The 26,200-nt window shown below is 37.3% G+C and overlaps 1 protein-coding gene across 1 annotated transcript; it reads right to left on the bottom strand.

Moving 5' to 3' along the window:
• Positions 1–1,564: 1,564 nt before the first annotated feature.
• On the bottom strand, positions 1,565–24,579 carry LOC115421470 (NEDD4-like E3 ubiquitin-protein ligase WWP2). Its single transcript, XM_030137373.1, is given in 15 exon segments — positions 1,565–2,039; positions 2,793–2,865; positions 3,978–4,074; positions 4,152–4,256; positions 8,175–8,295; positions 8,382–8,522; positions 8,610–8,743; positions 12,260–12,419; positions 16,139–16,158; positions 16,160–16,228; positions 17,489–17,500; positions 17,502–17,561; positions 18,596–18,674; positions 22,237–22,365; positions 24,502–24,579. Coding segments are annotated over 14 exon segments (1,299 nt in total). The 5' UTR covers position 22,365; positions 24,502–24,579; the 3' UTR covers positions 1,565–1,939.
• Positions 24,580–26,200: the final 1,621 nt, after the last annotated feature.

Below are 26,200 nucleotides of genomic sequence, written 5' to 3'. Positions count from 1 at the left end.
GATAAATGAGCCAAAACTGAACAAAGTTTTCTTAATTTAGGATCTTTTTTTTTTTACAAATTTTTCTTAAACTCGTCAATAGTTTTGTTCATTTTTGGCTTGTTTTTCTTTAAGTGTTTGATAAATGAGCAAAAAATGAACAAAGTTTTCTTAATTTATAAACATTTTGCTCATTTTTCACTAACTTTTTCTTCATTTCATTGATAGTTTTGTTCATTTTTAGCTTGTTTTTCTTTAAATTTATGATAAAAATAGCCAAAAATCAACATTTTCTTAATTTATGATAACTTTGTTCATTTTTTTTACTCATTTTTCTTAATTTCATTGATAGTTTTGTTCCATAACACTTCATTTACATGTTCAAAAATTTTTTTTTTTTTTTTGTTTCGTTTTGTTTGAGGGAACTCTGATGGATGGATCTGGTTTTGCTGCTTTTATCATTTAACAACATTTCAGAGTCGTCTTCACCAAACATGTATCTGGTGTAGGATATTTGCTTGTTTCAGTAGAATCACATTTTTTTCTTTAATAATTATTGTACATAAACAAAAAACAACTTTGAAACACCCAACTTTTCAAGATTGAAATGTCATTTATTTTAGCTATATACAGGAGAAAAATGCAGAATCTCACAATTAACAGAAAAATAAAAACACCATCAGGTCTGCTCTGGTGGAACTGGGTGGTGAAAACATCTGTGTCTGTTTTACATGATCCACACGCATGCATTCACACGCCACTCGCACGCTGCTCGCTCTCGCTTCGCACTTTAAAAGGTTCGAAATAAAAAAACTCTCGTAGATATGTTTTACTGCATTTGCTGTAGCTGTGCTGTTGTAGTGAGTCGTGGCTCGATAAAATTATCCTGCTGTCTAAGCTGTGTGTGTGTGTGTGTGTGTGTGTGTGGGGGGGGGGGGGGGGGGGGGGGGGGGGGGGCTGGGACTCCATGGTCTGATATGGACAAAAGTATGTGGACACGTTGAATTCAGGTGTTTCTTTTCTAACAGGGGTCTGGGATACAAAACAATAATGGCATAATAATTTCATAATATAGTTTTATATTGGGATAAATATCATTGCATTGGTTAGTTGGGTTTAAATTATTTTGTTTCCAAAATGCCTCAGAGAAGGTTTGTACTGAACTTCTCTCAACATTGATTTGTTTTTTTTTTGTTTGTTTTTTTATCCATGACTATGATTTTAAATATTTTACCTCTAAATTTCTTACATATTTTCATACTCTGACAGTAAAAAATAATTTTCTTCCACAACTAACCATCTACTTTCTTCACATCTCACTGAGGAAGAAAAATCTCCCATTAAACTTTAAGAAAATTTTGATGTTTTTATCTCAAATCATCATAAACAGGACATCTTACAGCTGTAGACATGATGTGTCCCAATATTTATGTCCATGTAGTTTAGAAACATCATCGTCAATTAATTACAGTCATGGATTAAAAAAAACAAAAAACAAAATCAATGTTGAGAGAAATTAAGTCAAAACCATCTCTGAGGTATTTCGAAAGCCAAGGTAACAATTAAACCAAACTAACCAATGCAATGATGTTTATCCCATAATATAAAACTATATTCTGACATTAGTCGTTATCGTTTTGTACCCCAGACCCGTTAGAAAAGAAACACCTGGATTCAACGTGTCCACATACTTTTGTCCGTATAGTGAATAAATCTCTGCACGTTCCAAACACATTCACTGTTTCTATGCATAAACACAGCGGCGTCGACACAAACATCCACGAACGCAGCCTCCGTTCAGCCCCGCCCCCTCAGTCTCTCGGCCCCGCCCTCTCTACTGGATCAGGGTAAGGGGCTTAATGTCAGGTGATTTCATAGCCCTGTGATTAACAAATGAAAAAGAACAAGAAGATAAACTATTGTGTTGAATTCAGGGCCCGGCCGGTGTCGGTCCGGTCAGTCACTCCTGTCCGAAACCCTCCGTCTCCTCGATGGCGAACAGGAGCTTTTCTCGCAGCTGCTCCAGACTCCTGTAGGGGGGGAGGTCCAGGCGATTGAAGCTGCCGAGAGCAGGACCACAACAAAGTCAGACTCATACTTTCAGTCAACAGAGTTTGTGCTGCTGAATAATGATCGACACTAGAATGAGGATACAGGAAGTCTTTCATTCCTTCTGGTATTAAACTCTTAAACACTTAAATAACACTCCAACAGGTCCCATAGTTATTACACACCAACATGCACAAAAGAATACACTAAAATACACTTAAAATAAGCTAAACTACATAAAAATTACACTAATATGCTTAAAAAAACACACACAAAAAAATACTAAAATGCTCCAAAAATATTGCAAAATACACAAAAAAATATACGAAATTACACAAAAGTTATGCTAACATGCTCAAATAACACAGAAAATATACTTTAATGCTCCAAAAATACACTAAAATACACAAAAGAATACACTAAAATACACAAAAAATATACTACACTACATAAAAGTTACACTAACATGCTCAAAAAATACAAAACAATATACTAAAATGCTCAAAAAATATTGTAAAATACACAAAAATATACTAAATTACACAAAAGTTACGCCAACATACTCGAATAATACAAAAAAATATACTTTAATGCTCCAAAAATACACTAAAATACACAAAAAATTATACTGAACTACACTTAAATATACTAAACACACAAACAGGGTATGTACAATCCCATTCAGTACTGTTTAAGGATCCGTGGACTCCCTGTATAACCTGTGTTGGTTGGTAACCATGGTAACCGTTGCCCTGGTAACTCACCATGTGTGGCTTCGCGGAAGCCAAGTCTCCTTCCCCACCTTGTCTATGCAGAACTTCTGGGGACCATTACTTCCTGTAAGGATTACACAAACTGTCAGTTCATCAAATGGAAGATGGATGGATGATTTATTTTCATATTTAGTCGATTGTGTGTTTTTTTGTTTTTTTCCCTTGTAACATTATTAGTCGTTTCTTTCGTGTGGGTGTATTTTGTGTGTTTATACACATATATATACTTGCTATGTGCCTTGTTATTTGTTTGTAACTTGTTTTCTTGGTTAATAGAAGAAAATCTCAATAAATACATGTTTTAAAAAAAAATAGATGCTGGAATGTTTCTGAAAACTATGGTTTGTGTGTTCAGCTTGTTTGCAGTCACTACAGCGGTGGAAAAAAGGGTTAGTTCATGCATTTGGGACATATTACATTAATAATCAGTCTAAGTCACTGAACTGTGTCCAGTATCGGTCCATTAAACCCACATGCTCCTTCTGCACATGCTCAGTTCCATCCAGGTCAAAACTGGATGTTTGAGCAGATAATGCCTTTATTTATTTTTTTTTACTATATTTATTACTAGTATAAAATTACAATATTTTACTACTATTACTTACATAGTTATATTACTTATTACTTACATACCATTGTTACGATTATTATTACTATTTTCTTGTCATATTTCTTAAATGTGTACATTTGTTGTTGTGCTGCTACTGGAACCTGCATTTCCTGAGGGATCAATAAAGTTCTATCAAATCGAATTGAATCAAATCTTTTGAAACACATTCAGGACATGACATGTTCAAACTGTCAATGACTGCATTATTATCTTATTTATCTACATTTCTGTTAATTATCATATTGATAATATCTGTCTAGTGCGTACTGTACATCTTGCTGTTCTGTGTTTAACTGAGTGTTTTCCTGATATTTTAATTACACTTGAATGGAGCGACTTTAACACACACTAATATCCTCTGGCATTAATAAAATATTCTGATTCTGTTTAGTTTCATTATTTTTTCTTATTAACAACAAACAAAATAACTCATTTGTGTTTGTTTGTGTCAGTCTGGTGCAGCCACACATTTACTAACAAATATTTCTTTATAATACATGAGAGTGTGTATATATTCGGGGCGTCTGAGCCTTTTTTCCTCTACCGTACGTGTGTGTGTTTGGTACCTATGAGCTCAGCGAAGCCTCCGACCGGCAGTCGACATGTTCCTGTAACAAACTGAAGGAGGCGGATCCTCTTCTCGTTGTCCATGTCCTTCACCACCTGCGGACACACACCTCATCAGCACAGACACACACTGTTACACAACGGCTGATGGTGGTCCATGTGACGGTCCGTACCTGCCAGAACCAGTGGATCTGTTTGCTGTTCTTGGTGTAGTGTCTGTAGATAGTGTTCTTCTGCCAGTCGGACAGGTCTATCTCCTGCATCCCACACAGCATCAACTAAAACACAACAACAACAACAGCATTAAAGGGCTCATATTTATCTAAACCCACTTTTTTTTTTTTCCAGATTTTTATTTAGAAATATTGACAAAAGTTCAACATACATTTAAATTACATTGTGGTCACATAACAAGTGTGTGACCAATGACCAATCTTTCCATTCTCAACATTTCAGTTTTTCTTTTTTGTTAATAAACAAAACAATTAAACAGTGAACAATGGATGCATTGTTGCATAAAGAAAACACATACGAAAGACCAAGAGACTTTGACCTCCTCTCTCTAAAGAAAAAAAAAGAAAAATAAATAAATAAAAAAAATATGAAAAGTAGAATTAATTAATTACACAAAAAACAAGACAATTTCAGATACATTGTCATTCTATTGTCATTTCTTGTACATTTAGGGTTCCAACAGATTGTGTTTGGTAAGTGTAAACAAAAAATATCCACTTCGACCATAGATTTGAAAATTTGTTCATTTGTAATCGAAGGGAGAAGGTTAGTCTTTCCATCTGGTAAATTTCATTCACAATATCAACCCATTTTTCCAGATTAGGTGGTTCAGGTTGGAGCCAGTGTCTGGTCACAGCCTTTTTGCTAGCAGTTATTAGAATTCTATACAACTAAACCCACTTTTATTAGTCTTTGGTTCATTTATTTGTGCATTTGGACCCTAATAGTTCATACAGTGTGAATTTGAACCCTTCAGGTGCTGCAAAACTATCTTTATATTCATTCCAGCAAAAAATCGAGTGGATTTCTACAACCTGTTTGAATTCCTGCTTAATTTATTATGTTTTATAACTAGTTACGCCGTGACATTTGCACATATAAGGTCCAGACTTCAGACGAACATTTCTCAGAGTACGCCATAACTGTTTGTCAGCAGCAGCGGTTGTAGTCCAGACTAAAAATATGTCCAAACTTCGAGCCAATTACCTAAAATATTCAGTTGTTGGTTGTATCAACGAACACAAGTGGCTGAACGGGACAGAAAGCACGATCAACAACCTGGAGGGGGCGGGGCCTGAAGTGGCTCATGTGCATTTAAAGGGCCAGCGCTCAAAATGACCTTTCTGGTGTCTTTACTCAGAAATAGGGTTGAAGATGGACCTGTGGAGTTGAATGAATGAAGAACTCAGACCCAAGCAGAGCATTTACAGTTTATGGAGACCACAGGGAAATGTTGGAAAATGCAGAATTCCATTTAAAAAAGCAAAATATTTAACTTTCAAAACTTACAACCGGACTTTGACTTAGAACATCGTGACTCCTTTGTGTACCTTCAGATCAGAGACCGTTATCATAAAGAGATAATACCAGACCTCCCAGGTAAAACAAACCAGATCACTGAAATAGCACGTAAAGCGTATAAGAACGAAGGAGGAAAAGCGATACCCAAACTGTATCAGGGATTGGTGTCGAACAGGAAAACTTCAACTCTGTATATTAGAGATGAATGGAAAAAAGAACTGTTGGTAGAATTAAGTGATGATACATGGTATGAAATATGTGAAACTCAAGTAACTACATCTAATTCCAGAAATTGGAAAATATTTTGTTGGAAAAACATAATGAGATTTTTTATAACACCAAAGATCCAAAAGGCTTCACTATCATTACCTCAGCCCTGTTGGAGGGTGTGCGGTGAGCAGGATGTGGGTCATGCACATGTTTTTTGGCAGTGCACAAAATTATCCCAATATTGGAAAAATATCAGCGAAGAACTTGGAAAAATATTGGGATATGAACCACCAAGGACATGTTCTGTGTTATATTTGGGTCATTTAACAGGAAAAGACAAACCAAGTAAGAATGAATATTTGATTAAAATCCTCTTGGCATCGTCTAAAAAAGCCATCACATGAAAATGGTGTAAAGTGGACCCTCTTACCCTAAATAATTGGAGAGACATTGTGGAAGAAATTCACAACACGGAGAAACTTCCGTATATCATAAGATGGCAGCAAGCAACTTATGAAGATCGATGGAAAAAATGGACAATATACAGGACGACAACTGACGCTATGTTCTAATAGTTTGTGTTGTAAAATTTCTAAAATGAATCAATAAAATATAACTTTAAAAAAAAAAAAAAAAAAGCAAAATATCACTCCTTTAACAACAACAGACGGAGGAAACAGTGACAACTCCGACCTCCTGAATTCACTGTTTGTTAGTTTAGACCAGCGATGACAAACATACGGTCAAAACCAAAGAGTCCAAACCCTCCCATGGGAAGAATTTGTGAAATAAAACATTACACTGAAGATATTAACAACTGATGATGTTAAAATCATTTAGTTCAGGTTCCACATTCAGACCAATTTGATCAAAGTGGATCAAACCAGTTAAATAATAACAGAATAAACTATAAATGATGACAACTACAAATTTTTCTTTATTTTTGTGTAAAAAAATCCTCTAAACAACAATGAACCTGACATGTCCAAAGAAAAATAAGTGTTTTGTATATTTGTGAATCCATTGTCATCTGTATGTTGTAATGTACATGTGTAAATGATAAACTGAGGCAGAATATTGTGAAAATTACACTTATTTTTATTAAGAAGTTTGAGGTTGTTTGTATTTTTTAAAGGATAGTTTGTAGATGCAAACATTTTCCTTAATGTATTTTTCTTTTTTCACTCTAAAACATTGAGAGCATGTTTGAGCTGTTACATATAGGTTAATATGTTTTTATTTTCCTGACTCATCTGGATCGAACATCGAGCTGAGGAGAAAAGAGCAAACTGAACGTCAGCGTCAGGAACATTTGACAAACTAAACCACAGCTGCTCTTCATTTTCACTTCATCCTGTTGAAGGACACATTTTTCCTAAAGTTGAATCCTGGAACCTTTGGCTCTGTGTCCGAAAGCTCAGCTCGCAAAAATAAGCAAGTATGAAATAAAAAGCACGAAAATAAATTTACTCTATTCATCTGGTCAAAGGTATGAAAGATTCTACAAACGCTTTTGGTTACAAATGGGTAGAAAACCTCAGAAATCACCGCTGTATTTGTATCAGGTTTAAAGAAACACATTGAAAAAAGTCCAAAATGAACAGAACATTTAAACCACTGTAAAATAAGAACTACTATCTGAAAACTCATCTGACAGTAGTTAATCAAAATCAAAATAAATCAATATTTTGGGACATTAAACATTATTTTGAGATTTTATTTGTGAGTATTTGTCGTTATGTTGAGGTGTTTAACCCTTTCATGCCTTCACTTTTATGGATGTTTATGCTTGAAAAACTAACACTGTTCCATGTTAAAGTGTTGATGCATGTAATCCACTACAATGAATTAAAACACAGAAATAAGATAAGAAATAAGTGTTATTTTAACATTATTTTGTTAATGGTTCTCCATTTTTTGTTCATTTTTGTATAAGTTTTCCTCTTGTTATTCTTTATTTTGTTCATTTTTGTTGTTTTTTGGTTATTTTTCTCTGTTAATTGTGTTCATGTTTCTAAAATTTCTGAAAATTATTAAATGTTTTGTGTATTTGTAGATCCACTGTGATCTGTAAGTTGTAATGTACATGTGTAAATGATAAACTGAGACAGAATATTGTTAAAATCACACTTATTTTTAAGAAATTTCAGGTTGTTCATGTTTTTCACATTTTTTAAAGGATAGTTTGTAGATATAAACATTTTCATAATGTAATTGTACTTATTTCACTCTAAAACATAAAAAAAGTTATGAGTTATTCTGTTATTATTTGACTGGTCTGACCTACTTTAGATCACATTGTTCTGTACGTGGAACCTGAACTAAAGTGAGTTTGACCTTCCTGCTGTAAATCCTCATCTCCACAGAAAACCTCATCCACAGTCAGTGGTTTGTTGTGTAATAATGCTTCTTCCCTAATAACCCATCTTCCTCCTCCTCATCTTCCTCACCTCCAGCTCTTTCTCGTCGAAGTATCGCAGCCACTCCAGAGGAACCACCTCGTTGAATCCGTCCAGGAAGGCTTTGGTCTGTTCCTCCACTCCGCGGGTGAACCTCCAGTCCGTCAACAGGCTGAACAACAAACACAGCTTTGACTTTTACTGTTTGTTTTTTTTTGTGTGTGTTCATGTGCTCGTCGTCCCTGATGACGCTCTCACCTGATGTACTCCTCCTTGTTTTCCTCGGTGACCAGCTCGTTCTCGCCATCGTCCTTCAGCTGATGAGTCGACACTTTACCCAGGATTTCCATGTCCTGAGCGAAATATAGTTCCACGCCACATTCCTCCAGACTGTTCTCCCTGAACACACATAGAGCAATAAGAACACTGATCTACAAGGATTTATACACGATCTGCAAAAACACAGTAAACACAGCCGGTACTTACTTGACCCACATGATGGAGTTATAAAACTCTGGATCTATGGATTCCAAGTCTTTTAATGTAGGTTTCTTGTCCAGCATTCGCTTGTAGAACGGCAGCGTGAAGCCAGTGTCAATGAACTTCCCATGGTACAAAGCCTGTGGACAGAAGCACAAGGAAAACCACCCAGAGATGTGACTCAATATGGATCAATGAGGATCAATAAAACTCAATAAGGATCAATATGGCTCAATAATGATAAATAAGGCTCAATAAGGATCAAAAAGGATAAAGAAGGATCAATAAGGACAAATAAGGCATTGCATTTCATAAATTCATCCCTGGATGGACTGGATTGGACCTTTTGGTGCACCGGTTTTGGCCCATGGGCCGTATGTTTGACCCCCCTGATCTAAATAAAGTTTATGATGTGATTCTTATAAATCCTCCATGTTTGAGACTACGTTACTTTTCTACGTTGAACAATGAGAAAGCACTTAATGTACCAAACATTAGGAATAAGACTTCGCTAAAGAACTATTCCATTTAGAACAAAAATAGAGTTTAAATTTCATTATTATCAATAATAATAATAATAATAATAATAATATAAGGATTACATTAAATCAGTATTAATCAGAATCTAAGTTCATGGTGCCGTGGCCCAAATACATGTAGAGATAAAACTAAACCAGAACCAGGACCAGTCTTCATGGACCCACTGGTGTGCCCCACCCCTGGACTCAACATCTCCACATCAGAACGTCTGATGCCATGGAGCTTTAATACTAAGGATCTAAAGCAGTCATAATTTGCTGATATTATAATGGTATTTTATGGCCACTGGTGACATCTGGTTCCAATAATTTCTAAACAAATTGCAAATATTTTAATGTCGGTGGCTCGTCGTTAGCACTGGTGATTCATGGTGGAGCCTTTTCATGGCCGGCCGAGTGTCAGAAACACTTCCACAGCCAGTGGCCGTTACAGGGACCATGAATAGAGCTTTTATTTCTGCAGTCTGATATAATTTCAGTCACCGTCCAGGAAATAGTCTGCACCTGGAGTTCTAGAAACAAAAAGTAGCTGACAATTCATGTAATAAACGCCTCACAAATGTTTGATTATCGTATATTTCTACATCTGTGGCTGTCAATCATCTGGCGTATGGATGTGTCAGAGCAGACAGGTGAGTTCTGTGTTCTATTGGCTCAAACCAATAGAACTGATCCTTATTTAACCCTTAGATCCAAAGTGGGTCAAAATGACCCAGTGAGGTTGTTTTATTGTAATATCTTTATAATGAAAAGTTATTATTTCATCTTCCAGGTATTCCTTAAAAAAACACGTTACTGACATCATGCCTTTTATAGATGTTTTGTAATTGTAGTTTTTGTTTTACTACCCCAGGCTTTCATAGGGGGGTCAAAATGACCCGCATTCTGTTACAATGGAATTACATCTGGACCTTTGATTCATTCTACAGCAAAACCAAAGGATGGACGAATGGATGTTGACATTGTTCTATTGCTGTTTATATACTATATATCGTCACTGCCGGGCAGAAACCTCGTAAGTCCATTTTTGGTCTTTTTTTTGCCATAAAATGATTCCACTGGTCAGTCTTCATGTTGGCCTGACGGTTTTAGAAATATTTAACCAATGAAAAGTGTTGAAAACAGCTCATCACTACATCACTTAATTTAATTTATTTATTAGAATATACACCGCTTTTCCAGTTTCCTGAAAAATAACAGTTTTGGACATAAGAGGTTTCTGCCCGACAACGACGATATTATCTATATTATAAAAGCCAAGTGGCCTCTGTGTGTGTGTATGTGTGTGTGTATGTGTGTCTGGGGACTCACTCAAAATCCTGAAAGAGCTGACTGCTGCAGTTTGACATACTTGTGTATTTTTGGTCAAGGAACAGACTAGCGACAACGGCAAGTTGATAGGACCAATATTTTGGGAGATATTAGTAATTTTGGAATACAATAGCCTTACAATCATACTGCTATACCCACAATGCTTTGGTGGTGACTGCTGGACAAATGCAGTACAGCATGCACAAATACACAACAGCATGAAAACTACCATATCTAGAACCCGTGGATCCCCATGGGTCAGCGCGCTAGTTTACAATATACACTTTGCTTTTCAAACATTAAAAATATTTTAAAAACATAAAAATGTTAAAAAATTGAAAATAAAAAATATTTCAAATATGAAATCATTCATTCTGTGTGCGTTCAAGTACATTCAGTCAGACAGAGCGGTTTAATGTTAACAGTGCATTCTGGGACTAAATATAGGCAGCTGCTGGTGGGTGTAGGCTGGGTGCGGCGGTGAGGTCATAGTGTGGGTGAGGGGTGGGGTGATGGGAGGAGGGAGTGGGTTTATGAGACTTTAACGAGGCTTCATAGTTCGTACTGTGCATCATGTATGAACATGGAGGTAAAGGTGACTCATCCATGTATGACGGATGTGGATCAGAGGAAGAAAACCAGAACGATGTGAACATACTAACATCATCAGGAGACAATGTTCTGGTTGTTCCTACAGGACATGGTGAAGTTCTTGAATTCCTGAACATAATTCACCCATAAACCTTCTATTTGTGGCTTCATTATTATGTGTGGTTCTGAAGTCAATTATGGTTCTATTTATGCTGCTTCTATAAAGAACGAATCTGCAGCATTCTCGATTATTGTCTGTAAAAGCATCGCTCAAAGTTGGCTTGTCCTGTGAGTGAGTGTTGGTCAAGTGAACAAAAGAGTGAATGCTGGCGAGAAAAAAGCTCTGAAATACAGACATAATTAAAACTTCATTTTGGGATTGTTTCACAGTGGTTGTGTTCACCCCTACATCAGGGGTGTCAAACCAAAACCGGCCCACCAAAGGGTCCAGTCTGGCCCAAGGGATGAATTTATGAAATCCAAACATTACACTGAAGTTGACATTGTTTATAGGTTATTATGTTATTATTTTATTGGTCTGACCCACTTGAGCTCGTATAGGTCTGTATGTGGACTGAATTCAACATCCCAGACATGGTAAAACAAGGTAAAAATAAGACAAAGCAGGCAGAAAGCAGCATCAACCAGATAAATACACCCTAACACAGTGACAGAGGGATATGAAGGATGATTCAGAACATTGATCCACAGTGTCTTTATATGAAAATGGTCCATATTTTGTCTTTAATATATTAAAAATAACCAAAAGTGGTACTTTAAGTGTGGAGAAATAAAAAGTTTGGATGTTAAGCTGCACTGTCTGAGCTAATTCTGTCAGTACCGACGAAAAGAAGTGAAAAACAGAAGAAACATAGCGAATGAAAGTCAACATTTCAGTTGCTTTCCTCCGCTGGAGATAAACCTCAAATAAAAAAATATAAAATAAAAATTACGAAAATATATAGTTTACAATTTTTATTCATTTATTTATTTATTTTCATGCATCAAATTTGTCAAGATAATTTCTTAATTCAAAATTAGATATTTATGTCATTGTACACAATGTACTTGTTGTAATAGATTACCTATTGTTTTTATATATCGTATGAGAGAAGCTATTTTGTTGATTTTTTTTGTATCTTATTTGTAAAACTTAAATAAAAAAATAGTGTGGAAGACAAAGAATCATCCCGTGTTTAAAAGAAGAGGGCTCACCATGGCGATGAAGCGGCCGATGAAGCGGAAGTAGGTGAGGTGGTCGGGGTTGATGGAGGAGGCGGGGTTAATCTGCAGACAGTAGTTGTTCTTGCCGGCGTATTCGAACAGACAGTACATAGGGTTGAGGACCTCATGGGACAACAGGAAGAACCACTCCCTGCAGACGGATGCCACAGAACACACGGTTACAGACGGAGGGTTTCGATCAGAAACATGTTTTAACAGATATTAGTGAAGGTTAGGTTTTAAATCAAACACATGGTTCATGGAACAGGAACAAGAACAAGATATAGTACAACAAACAGAGACAGAACAGTAAATACAGATGGAATTCACCAGGATTAAACAGCACAGATTATTTTAAACGTAGATCAAATAAATCACACAAACAAATGACTTACAGTACAGCAAATACAAATAAAATATAATAGCATAATTTTAATAACACAATAATATTTACATGTACATTTCTTTTAATTATCATATTGATAATAATATATTGCCTTCTATATGTTGCACAAATTGCTGTCCTATGTTTTAATATGTTTATTTTATTGTATATTTCATTGTATTGATAATTTCTTTCTTGCTACTTTTTATTCTACCTGAATGGAACCAAACTGTAACACACTGGTGTTGAAAAAGTATTCTGATTCTGAAAACCAACAATCCGAGGTAGGATCTACTCTTCTTTTAGCGTACACTGAAGTGAAATAAGTTTTTATGTATTGGTTGCTTCTTACTGTTGCTATTAAGAAATCAGTGTAGCTGCCATTTTGGAGTGGTTTGGATTAGACTAAAAATACACACACGTATTTATAATAAAAAAATGCTATTATGCTTATATTTCAATAAAAAGATATTTATACTTTGATCTATTTAAGACAAAACTGTTTATATACTCCAGTTAAATCATTAATACTTGGGTGTATAAAAGGTAAATACCTGTTGAAATTGGTTGGAAAACATAAATACTATTGTGATATTTATTCTATGAAATCTATGACTACACTCATTGGAAAAACAGATTCTACGTGTAACCTGGCCTTTGGAATGTGGAGAAATAAACCAGGGTATCTGCAGGTCTGATGAAGCTGAATTTATGACATTTTTCTATTGGGTTTTTGGTAAAATTTCAGACCTTGCATTCACATAAATAACAGTCCAACAGTCATAGTTATAATATACCAATATGCACAAAAAATACACAAATAATACACTAAAAGGCACTAAAATGCACAAAAAAATACACTAAAATGCTCCAAAAATACACTGACATAGACCAAATAATACACTCAACTACTCCAAAAAATACACTAAAATACCCAAAATATATGCTAAATACACAAACAGGGTATGTGCAGTTTGATGAAGCTAATTTATGGCTTTTTTAACTATTTTTCTCAGTGTCTTGGGTCAAATTTCATTCCTTTCCCCCTCACCCATGAATGACTGTTGGAGGCTCCACTCATTCCCATCTCTGTCAGGATAAAATGATCAACACTAATCACACATTGGACTAATTCTGTACAAAGAGTTACAAACAAAATAAAGAAATATCATTATTGTGTCTGTGGGATTTTAAAGGCGTTTGAGTGACATATTTAAACATTAATTATCAGTATTGAGAATTCAGGCCTTAATTAGGACGATCATATTGAGACTTTTAAAGGATCCGTGGACACACTGATAAAGGCTCCACCCCCATCCCTAAAACAACCAATCAGCTTTCACCTACTGTAAACAGGCTGCTTTTGTCCTACCACTGTGATGCATGTTCTGCCAGGTTTGACTTCATCATGATTCACATTATTTCTACTCATTTGTGTGATCGGGGTTATAGCTAAAGTGCTAATTTGCAGCCGTAGTCTCTAGGTTACAGTGTTGTTGCTATGACAACATTGAACTCTGCCCTGAAAGCTCAGACAGTGAAACTATAACAATGTGCATTAAGAATGATTATTTACTTTAACTTATGAACTAAATATGAAAGTTTTTTTTTTTTTTTTTTAACTAACTGGTAAATTAATTTTGTCTTGTATATTACATGTTGTGTGATACATGTTGTATGTTACATGTATGTATGTTGTATATTATATATGTATGGCTATTTTTTTAAATAGAGAATATTTTGGAGGTGCACCCACATTTCGAAATAAAGTCGCTTATCTCTTATCTTTTGTAGAAATGTCTTTTAAGTGGTTGCAGAGCTTTACAGGCTTGAAAACAAACAAACTACTGTGCATTATAATCGATCTGCCTCTTTATCGATATCATTTAGACAGTTACTGATTATCACAACATAGTGTTTTACTATCTGTACAGAAAACAGAACAGACTATAGAGAACGTAGAATGTACAGAGCCACAATTAAAGTCCGATTAGATCATAAAAAATCACTTACTGGTTAGTGCGATGTTCAATTTTACATTTATTGATCAGTTCCTTTGAGTTTATGTTTCTGGTATGTCAATACAGGTGTGTATGTACCGTATGAATGTGTATGTGTATGTGAAGATGATAAGTGAGGTGGACTTTTACAAAAGATCCAAGGGACTTGATATTTTCATAGATTATGCTGATATTCAGCCGAAGGACAGACTGTCATGTGGAGAAGTGGTGGGATTAAATAAATTATACCTTCCTTCCTTCCATTCCTTTCTGAAACGTGCGAATGAAGTCATACTTTGTTTTCATGTGTATGTATATGTTTTTTTCCATGTTTTCTTGCAATCTGTTTTATTTCTAAGAACTAAGTAGGATTACTTTGTTTTGTTGCATATTCGAAATAAACTAAACTGAACTGAGCTTCATGTTCAGATGTATTTATTTACTTGTGTATTTATTTCTTATAGTGAGACACATTCCAATTCTAGTGTCTAGTTTCTAGTAAGGTTTTTAAAAAGTAAATTCACAATGCATTTCAGCAATAAACTCATTATATATCAGTATTTTTTTTTTTTATTTAATGTTCTACCTTTAAATTTCTAAAATATTTTTCGTGCTCTAAGTAATAATTTTCCACCAAAACTAACCATCTACTTCCTTCACATTTCACTGAGGAAGAAAAATCTCTCATTAAACTTTAAGGAAACATTGATGTTTTTATCTGAAATCATCATGAAACAGGACATCTTACAGCTGTAGACATGATGTGTCCAATACTTTTGTCCATATAGTTTAGAAACAACTGTAAAAACCAGCCACATTAATCTCAACATAAAAAAAAAATCAGCACATTTCCCCAAGTGTTCAACTATTTCTTTACTGAGGATATAACAGTCAGTTAGTTTGGTTTTTGTTAGACTTTATTCCGGACAGTGGTAAATGATATGACCAACAAATTACATGAGGACGAACATACAAGACAGAATAAATACAGCAGAGCAGATTAAAACAGACAAACAGATGCATGTGAGACAGAATGAGGACCCCCACCACCCAGCTGCAGCACCAGCCCCCAGCCCCCGCCTTCCCCTTTGGGTGTATGGGAGGAGAGGATGGACTGACGGACGGACGGACGGACGGACGCAGACACCTCCCAACATCCCGTCCGTGGTTCTACCCTGTGGTAGAACAGCATGATGTCACCTACCATAGGGTAAACCCTGACGTGACACCGGAGACAGAGACACAATGCAAAAAACCAAAAGGAGAACGAATGAAAACACTGGCAACAGAAAAAATAAGGACGTGTACAGAGAGGGAGGAGACCTGGGATGGGTGACAGATGACTGATGGGAGGAGGGGGAGGAGGGGGGAAGGGGATACCCTTAAGAGACAGGAAACCACCACACCATCACCGACACTCAGTGACAAATGACCATGAGCGATGAGTGAAAACGGCGCCGCTAACAGGATGTGAGCGGCTCTCACCTGGCGATGCCGCCGTAGTCCCAGCCCCTCCTCGCCGCGCATGATGATGTAGAGTCTACGGCGAAGGTCGTACGGCTTCACGTTCATGATCTGACCAAAGAAAAAAAAACAGCACACGATCAGTTTGTGGAAGGAAACGTGAAATGAAGGGAGGAAGATGTAGACGTGAACAGTGAATCAATCAAATATCAATCTATTAATCATCTATCCTTTATAAACTGACTTATTGCAATATTCTCTGATGACATTAACATTAATCATCTCACAGATTTAATTAACTTTACAGTTTTGTAACTAATGTTAGCTAATGCTACTAGCTCGTTTCAGGCAAATGAAAAAGTTTTACGTCAACATCCAGCTATGTAGTTAATCCTAATTTTAAGCATATCCATCCATCCATATGGACTCTGATTTAGAACACAACCACCATGAAAACCATTACAAAATTTGTTATTTCTCTAATTCAATTGCTTGTTCTTGCTAATGCTGAGCTGCCAAGCAAAAGTAAAGTTAAACTCTAAGTTCATATGTAAACAAATTTAGTCAAATATGATCTAAAGTGGGTCAGATCAGTAAATACTAACATATAACATATAAATAATGACAACTACAAATTTTTACTCTGTTTAACAGTGAAAAAAGTTAAATGAAAATGTTTATGTCTGAACCTTCAATAACCCGAAATTTCTTAAGAAAAATAAGTGCAATTTTACCAATATTCTGCCTCAGTTTATCATTTAAACATGTTTATTCTAACTTACAGGTCACAGTAGATCTACAAATACACAGAACATTTAATAACAGACAGAATATTGGTACAACTGCACTTTCACATTCACATCTTCATGATAGTATTTTACTTTTGTAATGTTTTAAACCAAAACAAGGACAATATTTTAGAATTGTCATTATTTGTAGGTTATTATGATAGTATTTTAATGGTCTGACCCACTTTAGATCATATTGTTCTGTAGTGGAACCTGAACTAAAATGATTTGAACATCATTTTGCTTTCACAAATTCATCCCAAGGACCAGATTGACCCTTTGGTGGCCAGATTTGGCCCACGGACCGTATGTTTGCTGCCCCTGATTTTATGAGATGGTGCACCAAATGTTTTCATGCTTTGAAATATCAATAAAAGACATTTTCTACACAGCTGAATAAGCCGTTTTGGGACTAAATGTTTCATTCAACTTCATCATATCTACATGTTCTCTATTTTAAGCCAGGTTTCCGAGGCTTTTAAACATCAGCGTATCTGCAGATGATGTGTAAAAATGTACATTCGTGATGTGACGCTGATAATCAAACTATTAACTGTGTGCGTTCATGTCGTCCAAGTCTGACCTGTTGAAACGAGGTCCTCGAACAGCGTCTGTCTGGACACAGAGATCTTCACGTGGCTCGGCAACGCGTTAGACTGAACAGAGACAAAACACAGTCAAACACAAGGACCACTGATCTGACTTTAACTGACACTGATCAGAACTGAGATTCAAAACAACGCATACACAAAGTATTTACATATGACATATCTGGGTATGAAATGAAAATATATATGAAATTTATTAACCCTTTTAAGACAATGTGTGTCTCCAGTGACACATTTAGCATTTTACGGGATTCAAGTTACTGTAATTCGCTATTGACAAAACTCAAATGTCATCTTTGAGCTGAGATTGGGTTCTTTCTATTGGTCCTATAACACATTAGGGTAGAGGTCTGCATTGGCTGAGGGGGAGGGGTGGAAGTGGGCAGAGCGCAGGTGCAGTCGATGAGAGAGAGATGGAAGATTTTTATTGCTTTTATTAGTGTTTTAGCGATTGTTTTAGTGGTGAATTCTTGTAAGTAATTGGTATATAATAGTGATAGCGCTGTTTTGAAGTGTTTTGGAGTTATAAATGATTCATTTTGGTGGTGATGGGGGGGGGGGGGGGCACGAATGATCTGCCTTGGTGAAGGTCTGCGCTCTCCGAGTGCCTTTTCTAGTTTTAATTTGTTTCTTTTCTATCCTCACTTCATCACTGTCTGCCTTACAGGTGGTTTTATTAAAAACTATGCAGAGAAATCTGCTTTGTTCTGCTTTTTAAAATGTTTCCAAAATACACCAGACCACTGTCATTAAATAAAGCAGCCGCACCACCTCAACTTAATTTGTTTGGGTGACTTTTTTCATTTAAAATCAGAACCTCTGCCCGCTTTCTCAACACTTGTTTTCATTTCCTGGTCCAGATCTCCTCCTCCACTACACTGTCCTGTACCTATTGGAGGATCACCTGCTCCTACTGAAGATTTCCACTTGTATTTCCAGATAAAAATTCTCAAAGTGAGTTTCTCATCCTGCTTTGCCCTCGTACTGCCTGGTTCTGCTGTATTCCCGAACACACTGGTCTCAGTGATGTATGAGGATGTGTGTGGTTTTTACTGCAGACGCTGGTTAGTGTTAATACTCACATGGCACAGGAAACGGAACTGGTGGTATTTCCACCTGAAGCTGCGATCGTAGGCGCCGGGTGAACCGCCCTGCCGCGACCTGCACATACACAACCGGGGAGGAAGACGGACGGTCGGTAAAACCCAGAACAAATAACCCACAACAAGCAAATCAGGGAGGGTCGGTCGTGTGCACGTTTACTGTTAATGTGTACATGTTAAATTCACATTGGGCTATTATATAAAGAAGTAAATGTGTTGGTGCGTCTGGGCCTCGGAGACGGAGGTGAGTGGGATCGTGCAGCTGTGTTAGTTCAAGCCCACCAACCCACTGAACACACACACTGGATATGTGCCTCGTCAGCAGCCCGCAAAGGCAGAGCGACATAGGTGATAATGGCAGCGAAGGAGAGAGCGAGAGAGTGAAATGGAAGTGACGGCGGTCTGTAATGCGTTTGTGCTCGCTGAGCTGCCAGGCACATCTCGGTTTGGGTTCGGAAACGGAGGCCACGGCGGCTGAGGTCTGGCCGCCGACACACACATAGACACCACACATACACTTTAAACGTAAAAAATAAAAAAAAGAGCTTGTTCAGGCTGAAAAATTCTGCCCAAACACGTTCAAGTATCAGCAAGAAAAGCAGTCGCACACTCACAGAAATCTATGAGAACACACGGCGAATACATATGAACATGCCGAACGTCAACACAAAACACACGCACACATACACAACACATGCCAACACAGCCTGCAGTGGATCTGCTGTCACACATCTGCACATTCTCTGAGCTGTGGTGAGATTTGAGAGCGCTTCAAGGAAAGGCAAACATCCACAGGCTGAGGGGAAGAGCTGTGTGTGTGTGTGTGATAAAATATGAAGGATCTAAGGCCTACGATAAAGAATAGAAAGAAGAAAACAAAAACAGATAAGGAAATAAAAGGATGATATGGTTCAGATTCAGGAACGGTTGTAATGGAATGTCTCCATCTGTGAATCTGTGCTTCCGTCGTTCTTTGATTTTTTCAGTTTCAAGGCCAAGAAAAACAAAAAAACCAGCAGTGCTTTTTTGTTTACACCTGATTTTAATATATTCACAGTTTATAAAAGTGGACGTCCAGTATAACATCTGAGCGGTAGTTTCGACCAGTTAATAGCTTTAACTGCTTTAAGATGCTATTCATCCAATTCTTGTGTATCTGTTTTTATCAGTTTTAGTAATCTTATTGTATATCTATATATTTTTACTAGTTTTACCACACCTTGGATTTTTACCTATGTCTTTTACACAGCATTTTCGGCACTTTGTATTGTTTTAAATGTGCTACTTGACTTTAACCAGTGTATTTTAGCATCTGGCATGAATATTATCCATTTTAAATGTCAAATATGATAAATAACTCCATGTCGACGTATATTACAAAGCTCTACAGTTAATACTATCATTGGTGTTATGAGGAAACAGTATAATAAATCCTTTTTTAAGCCCTACGGGCCAATACTAACACGTAGATCATAATATGAATGTTAATTTCATCACTAGCATAACTGCCTAAGTCACTTTTATTTCTTATGCAATCATTGTTGTGTCTTAGTTTTTGTTTTTTTTTGTTTGTTTTTTTTTAAACTTGCGCACACATCTGGTTCGAACTTACTATTTCTAATATAGATAAAGAGTTCTACAAGTTTCTTCTTTTCTGAAAACCTTCAGATATGATTTAGGCCAGAACTGTCAAACTCACTTTAGTCCAGTATGATCTCCAAACCAGCCAGATCAGTAAAATAAAACATACGACCCAATAAATAATGACAACTGCAAGTTTTTCTTTGTTTTAGCATGGAAAAATAAAGGAGGAAAATATTTACATTTACAACTTCTGCAAAAAAATGTGAATAACCTGAAAATCCTGAACTTCTGGAGAAAAATAACTGCAATTTTAACAATATTCTGCCTCAGTTTATCATTTACACATGTACATTAAAACTTACAGATCACAGTGGATCTACAAATACACAAACATTAGTAAACAGGCAGAATATTGGTAAAATTTTGGCATAAACTGGAACTAAAATGACCTTTGACACCACTGACTGTTAATATTTTAAGTATAATTTTTGCACTTTGATCCTGTGGGCAAGATTGGAACCTTTGACGAGCCAGTTTTGGCCTGTGGGCCATATGTTTGACACCATAATGCTATGAGGCTAACGTTATATAAGCTAACAGTGATTTTGCTCATTAGTGTTAATATTAATGTTAGTATCACCATCACACCCAAAACGTGCCACCATGTTGTATTAGTCATATACTGACATTTTAGCGACAAATGGACGACCACCTCCAAAAAATTCACGCTGTTATTTTGTTTTTCGGGTTTGAAATGAATATAAAAATGAAAGAATTAAAGTGCACTGATTCTGATTTCTGCAGCTATATATTCGTTTTGCAGCTGTATGTTGGTCTGTTCCCTGGTTTCTGCAGCTGTATGTTGGTCTGTTGGTCTGTTCCCTGGCCCTGGTTTCTGCAGCTGTATGTTGGTCTGTTCCCTGGCCCTGCTTTCTGCATTTATATGTTGGTCTGTTCCCTGCCCTGGTTTCCCGCAGCTGTAGTGTTGGTCTGTTCCCGGCCCTGCTTTCTGCCTTTATATGTTGGTCTGTTCCCTGGCCCTGGTTTCTGTAGCTGTATGTTGGTCTGTTCCCTGGCCCGGTTTCTGTTGCTGTATGTTGGTCTGTTCCCTGGCCTGGTTTCTGTTGCTGTATGTTGGTCTTTCCCTGGCCTGGTTCTTCTGTAGCTGTATGTTGGTCTGTTCCCTGGCCCTGGTTTCTGTAGCTGTATACTTGTCTGTTCCCTGGACTTGGTTTTTGTAGCCGTATATTTGTCTGTTCCCTGGCCTGGTTTCTGCAGCTGTATGTTGGTCTGTTCCCTGGCCCTGGTTTCTGTTGCTGTATGTTGGTCTTGTTCCCTGGCCCTGGTTTCTGTAGCTGTATACTTGTCTGTTCCCTGGACTTGGTTTTTGTAGCCATATATTTGTCTGTTCCCTGGCCCTGGTTTCTGCAGCTGTATGTTGGTCTGTTCCCTGGCCCTGGTTTTTGTAGCTGTATACTTGTCTGTTCCCTGGCCCTGGTTTCTGCAGCTGTATGTTGGTCTGTTCCCTGGCCCTGGTTTTTGTAGCTGTATACTTGTCTGTTCCCTGGCCCTGGTTTCTGCAGCTGTATGTTGGTCTGTTCCCTGGCCCTGGTTTCTGTAGCTGTATACTTGTCTGTTCCCTGGACTTGGTTTTTGTAGCCATATATTTGTCTGTTCCCTGGCCCTGGTTTCTGCAGCTGTATTTGGTCTGTTCCCTGGCCCTGGTTTTTGTAGCTGTATACTTGTCTGTTCCCTGGCCCTGGTTTCTGCAGCTGTATGTTGGATCTGTTCCCTGGCCCTGGTTTTTGTAGCTGTATACTTGTCTGTTCCCTGGCCCTGGTTTCTGCAGCTGTATGTTGGTCTGTTCCCTGGCCCTGGTTTCTGTAGCTGTATACTTGTCTGTTCCCTGGACTTGGTTTTTGTAGCCGTATATTTGTCTGTTCCCTGGCCCTGGTTTTTGTAGCTGTATACTTGTCTGTTCCCTGGCCGTTGGTCTGTTATGTGCTTAGTTCTTGAAGGTCTGAGTGAATATTTACCCTGACTCAAACCCAGGTCGGGGGTCTTTAAAGGTGGTGGTGCGCGAGTTGTGGTCCACAAAATATCGGACTCCCTCGGCGGTGTACTTCATCTCCCAGCCCGGGGGCAGGGGGTGCTCCTTGATCATCCTGCAACAGGGGAGAGGGGGGGCAGTGAGCACGGTCCCGTCCAGGGGCCCCACGACCCCCGGGGCCAGAGTTAACACACTTCCCCAGCCAACCTGTGGAAGTACAACCCTCCCTGGACGCTAAAAACACTGAGATGAACAGCGAGTTCAGCTCCTGTGATGAGCAGTAGGTGTGTGTTGGAGACGCCGACAGGTTTATTATGTCAGAGTCACTTCAACACAGCTGCCGTTGGAGACTATGGTCAATTAGGGACCGAGGAGTCCAATCAGAAAGAGAAGTGAAGAAGAGCGAAGATCATTACTCGGGATGTGCATCAATGTCAAAGAAATAGAGGGTGATGTCAGAAAAATGACCAAATGAAGAGCAGATAACTGATTTAAGGATGAGTCTCTTCATTGCCATTAATCCGATGGTGACATCAGTGCATCTGTGACCTCACTGGTGATTATTAGTTATTAATTATTAAATACTTGGTTGAATACTTGACTCTGATTGGTCAGTGATCACAGCTGTCTGTTACTATGACATATATGTAACTCCAACTACATAATTTAATGGCCTACGACAGAGGTGTCAAATCTCATTTTAGTTCGCGTTCCACATTCAGCCCAATCTGATCTCAACTGGGCCGGGACTAGTGAGATAATAACATATAATAATGACTACTCCATATTTTTCTCTTTGAGTACAACGAAAGGACAATTACTTTGAATAGCCTGAACATCCATGAACCTGAAATTTCTTAAGAAAAATAAGCTCAAGTTTAACAATATTCTGCCTCAGTTTATCATTTACACATGTATATTACAACTTACAGATCGCAGTGGATCTACAAATACACAAAACATTTAGTAACACACATATGGAACTGAAAAATACAGCATTTAACTTTAACAACACTTGTCAAGACTCAGTGACACTCTTGACTACCAATGGGTTGGGTGTAATTTTTGTGCTTTGCAAATTCATCCCATGGCCAGATTGAAGCCTTTGAAGGGCGGTTTTGGCCCACGGGCGTATGTTTGACACCCCAGGCCTATGATCTAAATCATTAATAAAAAATGACATTGGAATATCTTCTTTATAGAATATGGTACAAAAAAACGCAGAAATTTTCAACAGATTTACATGGAAAGAATTAATCATTGGTCAGTGATTAGGCTGATTTGTAGGGAGCGAATAATCATAGAAAATAAAAAAAAATTTGTACAATGATTGATTTGTTGAGGTGTTCAATGTGTAATAATCATGACGATTCTGGTTTATCTATCACATACATGGAGCTGTTTAGTTTGTTTGGAAGAGAAGAAACTAGACTGATTGAATTTGGAATCCTTTCCTGATTTTACTGTAGTTTTATTCTTTAATTGTATTTTTGTATTTCAGAACTTTGATTTTATGGCTTATCTGTTTTATTTTCAGGCCTCAATAGTTAACTTTTTGACCATATTATTAGTACTTTTCATCAAACATGTCACCTGGTGTAACTGCTATAGGTTCAGTGATGAAACTGAGAATGGGATTCCTCAGGGGATCGTCTCTGGCCCCATCATTTATATGTTTACATTAATGCGTTTTCAGATGGTCTACAGATGTACGCTAATGGCACATTTACATTCACACTAATACTCCAAGTGACATAGTCAAATGTGAGTGGAAGACAATAACAGGAAGTTTGAGTCTATCATCGTACATTCTCTAAAAGAAATCTGATAATGGACAAAAACATCTAAACCAGGGTTTTTTGATTATCTCATTTTTCAAATGCATGTAAACACAGCAGATTCGATTATTTCAATTATCTGAACATTGGATTTTATGGTCATGTCAACGGGCTCAGTGATAAATAAGCTAAAATATGTCATGGATACACCTTAGCTGTCCCAAAGGATTTGTTAGCAATAAGTAAAGACAACACTGGACTCATCCTTTAAAGCTAATATCTCAAATCATGTTCTGTGTGTGTGTATTATTGTTTCTGCCATCATCCTAAATTGTGTATGATGTTAGTCTCCTCATCTGTCCAAGCAAACACCCAAAGCAACGTACCACGAACAGGCAGGCGGTCATCACAAACACATGCATACACACTGAGCACACACTCGTTAGCAGTGCTTTTTCAGCCCGTGGTCTCACCCTTGGGTTCGGGGGTCGTCCCATTGCGTAGTTCGTGTGTTGTGGTTGACGAAGTACACTCTACCGTTGTCTTGACGCTTCTCTGTGGACACACAAAACACAGAAACAACACATTAGATGGCGAGTTTCAGCTGATTGATGATGTTCAGGTTTGGTGAGTTTATTACCTTTTGGAAATTCTCTGTGGTAATAAACAGAACAAAGACAGACATTTAACCCTTTATAGACTATTGTTGCAAGTTTGAAGCAATATTCCAGCGGTTTCTAATGAGATCCTGCTCAACATTATTCTGAATATACATATACATATGAATATGCATATTAATATACATATACATACATATGCCTCGTAGCATAATTACCTAAGTCATATTTTTCAGGTCATAGCCATGATGAAAATGAAGCACCAGTTTATGAGAGTAAGTTACACAGATATCACAATCTGGCCAAAATATGAGTAAGCAATTATGCTATGAGGCTAACGATATACATAATCATTCAGTAATGGTTAAATCATGACATTCTACTGATTTTTGGATTAATCTGTATCAAAGATAAATTAAATCTATATTGCAATTATGCCTAATGTCTCTAATTTGCATATAGCTATTAGATTAGAGACTTTATTGATCCCACAATGAGGAAATTCACTGGTGAAGGCAGCAACAGAATAAAGTGCAAGAAAAAAGTGCAGCATAAAGATAGTGCAAAACACAAACATTATAAAATAATAATAATAGTAATAAGTAATAAAACTATACAGACTATATACATATTACAACAGAGTGGAATTACAATGAGTTGTATGTGCTATATTCAAATTAAATATCTCACTTAATTTAGTATCTGCCTGGTAGCAACAATACAATTAATTCTTTTTTTTTTAACATAATTGTAAATAAATGTAGGCAGTAAGAGGCTAATGGCAGCGTCAGTTTTCAGAAACACAGAATCCAGTAATCACAGAATTCACCGTCACCATGATGGGTCAGTTTTTAGGACGAAGGGGAAAAAAATCTTGCCACTGTGATAGAAAAACGACGAGTGTGGTGATATTTCACTGTGGCTTCGTCTGAAATACCTCACTGTGGTTAACTAAGGGTCTGTGGAGATAAAACCAATGATCAATAATCATATGGAACATCAGCAGGTAAAGGGAACGTCTGAGGCAACTTCAGCGTCAATTTACTACAATGTGTAAATGCATTTGGGTATATTTCGGAGTGTGTTCGAAGTGTGTGTGGTATAGGTCATGGTCTCCGGAGAGTGGCTGGTGCCCCATCCCACTCCTCCCCCTCCTCCTCCATCGCTGACATCTTTTTCTCATTAACAGGAGTGTGTGGAGGGCCAGAAACAGTAGTGCTCACTTGCAATTCTTACTAGCTTCTCCACCCCCACATTACTATCCAGGCTGAAATCAACCCCCCCGACCTTCTCTTCTTCAAGTAAAACCTTTCTTTCATTTGTCACTGTCTCCAACATAACATTGGCCCCTCTTTTCTCCCATTTTTCCCTTTTTGTATCTAAGCCTAAAAAAAAAAAAAAAAAAAGCAACCGCAGATGAAAAAGAGCGCGCCAGAGAAGCGAATCCGAGCCAGCGATATAATTGAGGTTTTCAACTGAGGTACCACAACATGTTGAAAAGGCATCATGGGTAGGGTTTTTTTTGGATTGTGTGATGAAGTCTGTGAAAATGTCG

This window comes from Sphaeramia orbicularis, chromosome 6 (genome assembly GCF_902148855.1).
Source record: "Sphaeramia orbicularis chromosome 6, fSphaOr1.1, whole genome shotgun sequence".
NCBI lineage: Eukaryota > Metazoa > Chordata > Actinopteri > Kurtiformes > Apogonidae > Sphaeramia > Sphaeramia orbicularis.
The sequence above is the reverse complement of the archived record's forward strand: the minus strand, read 5'-3'. Positions and strand labels throughout refer to the sequence as shown.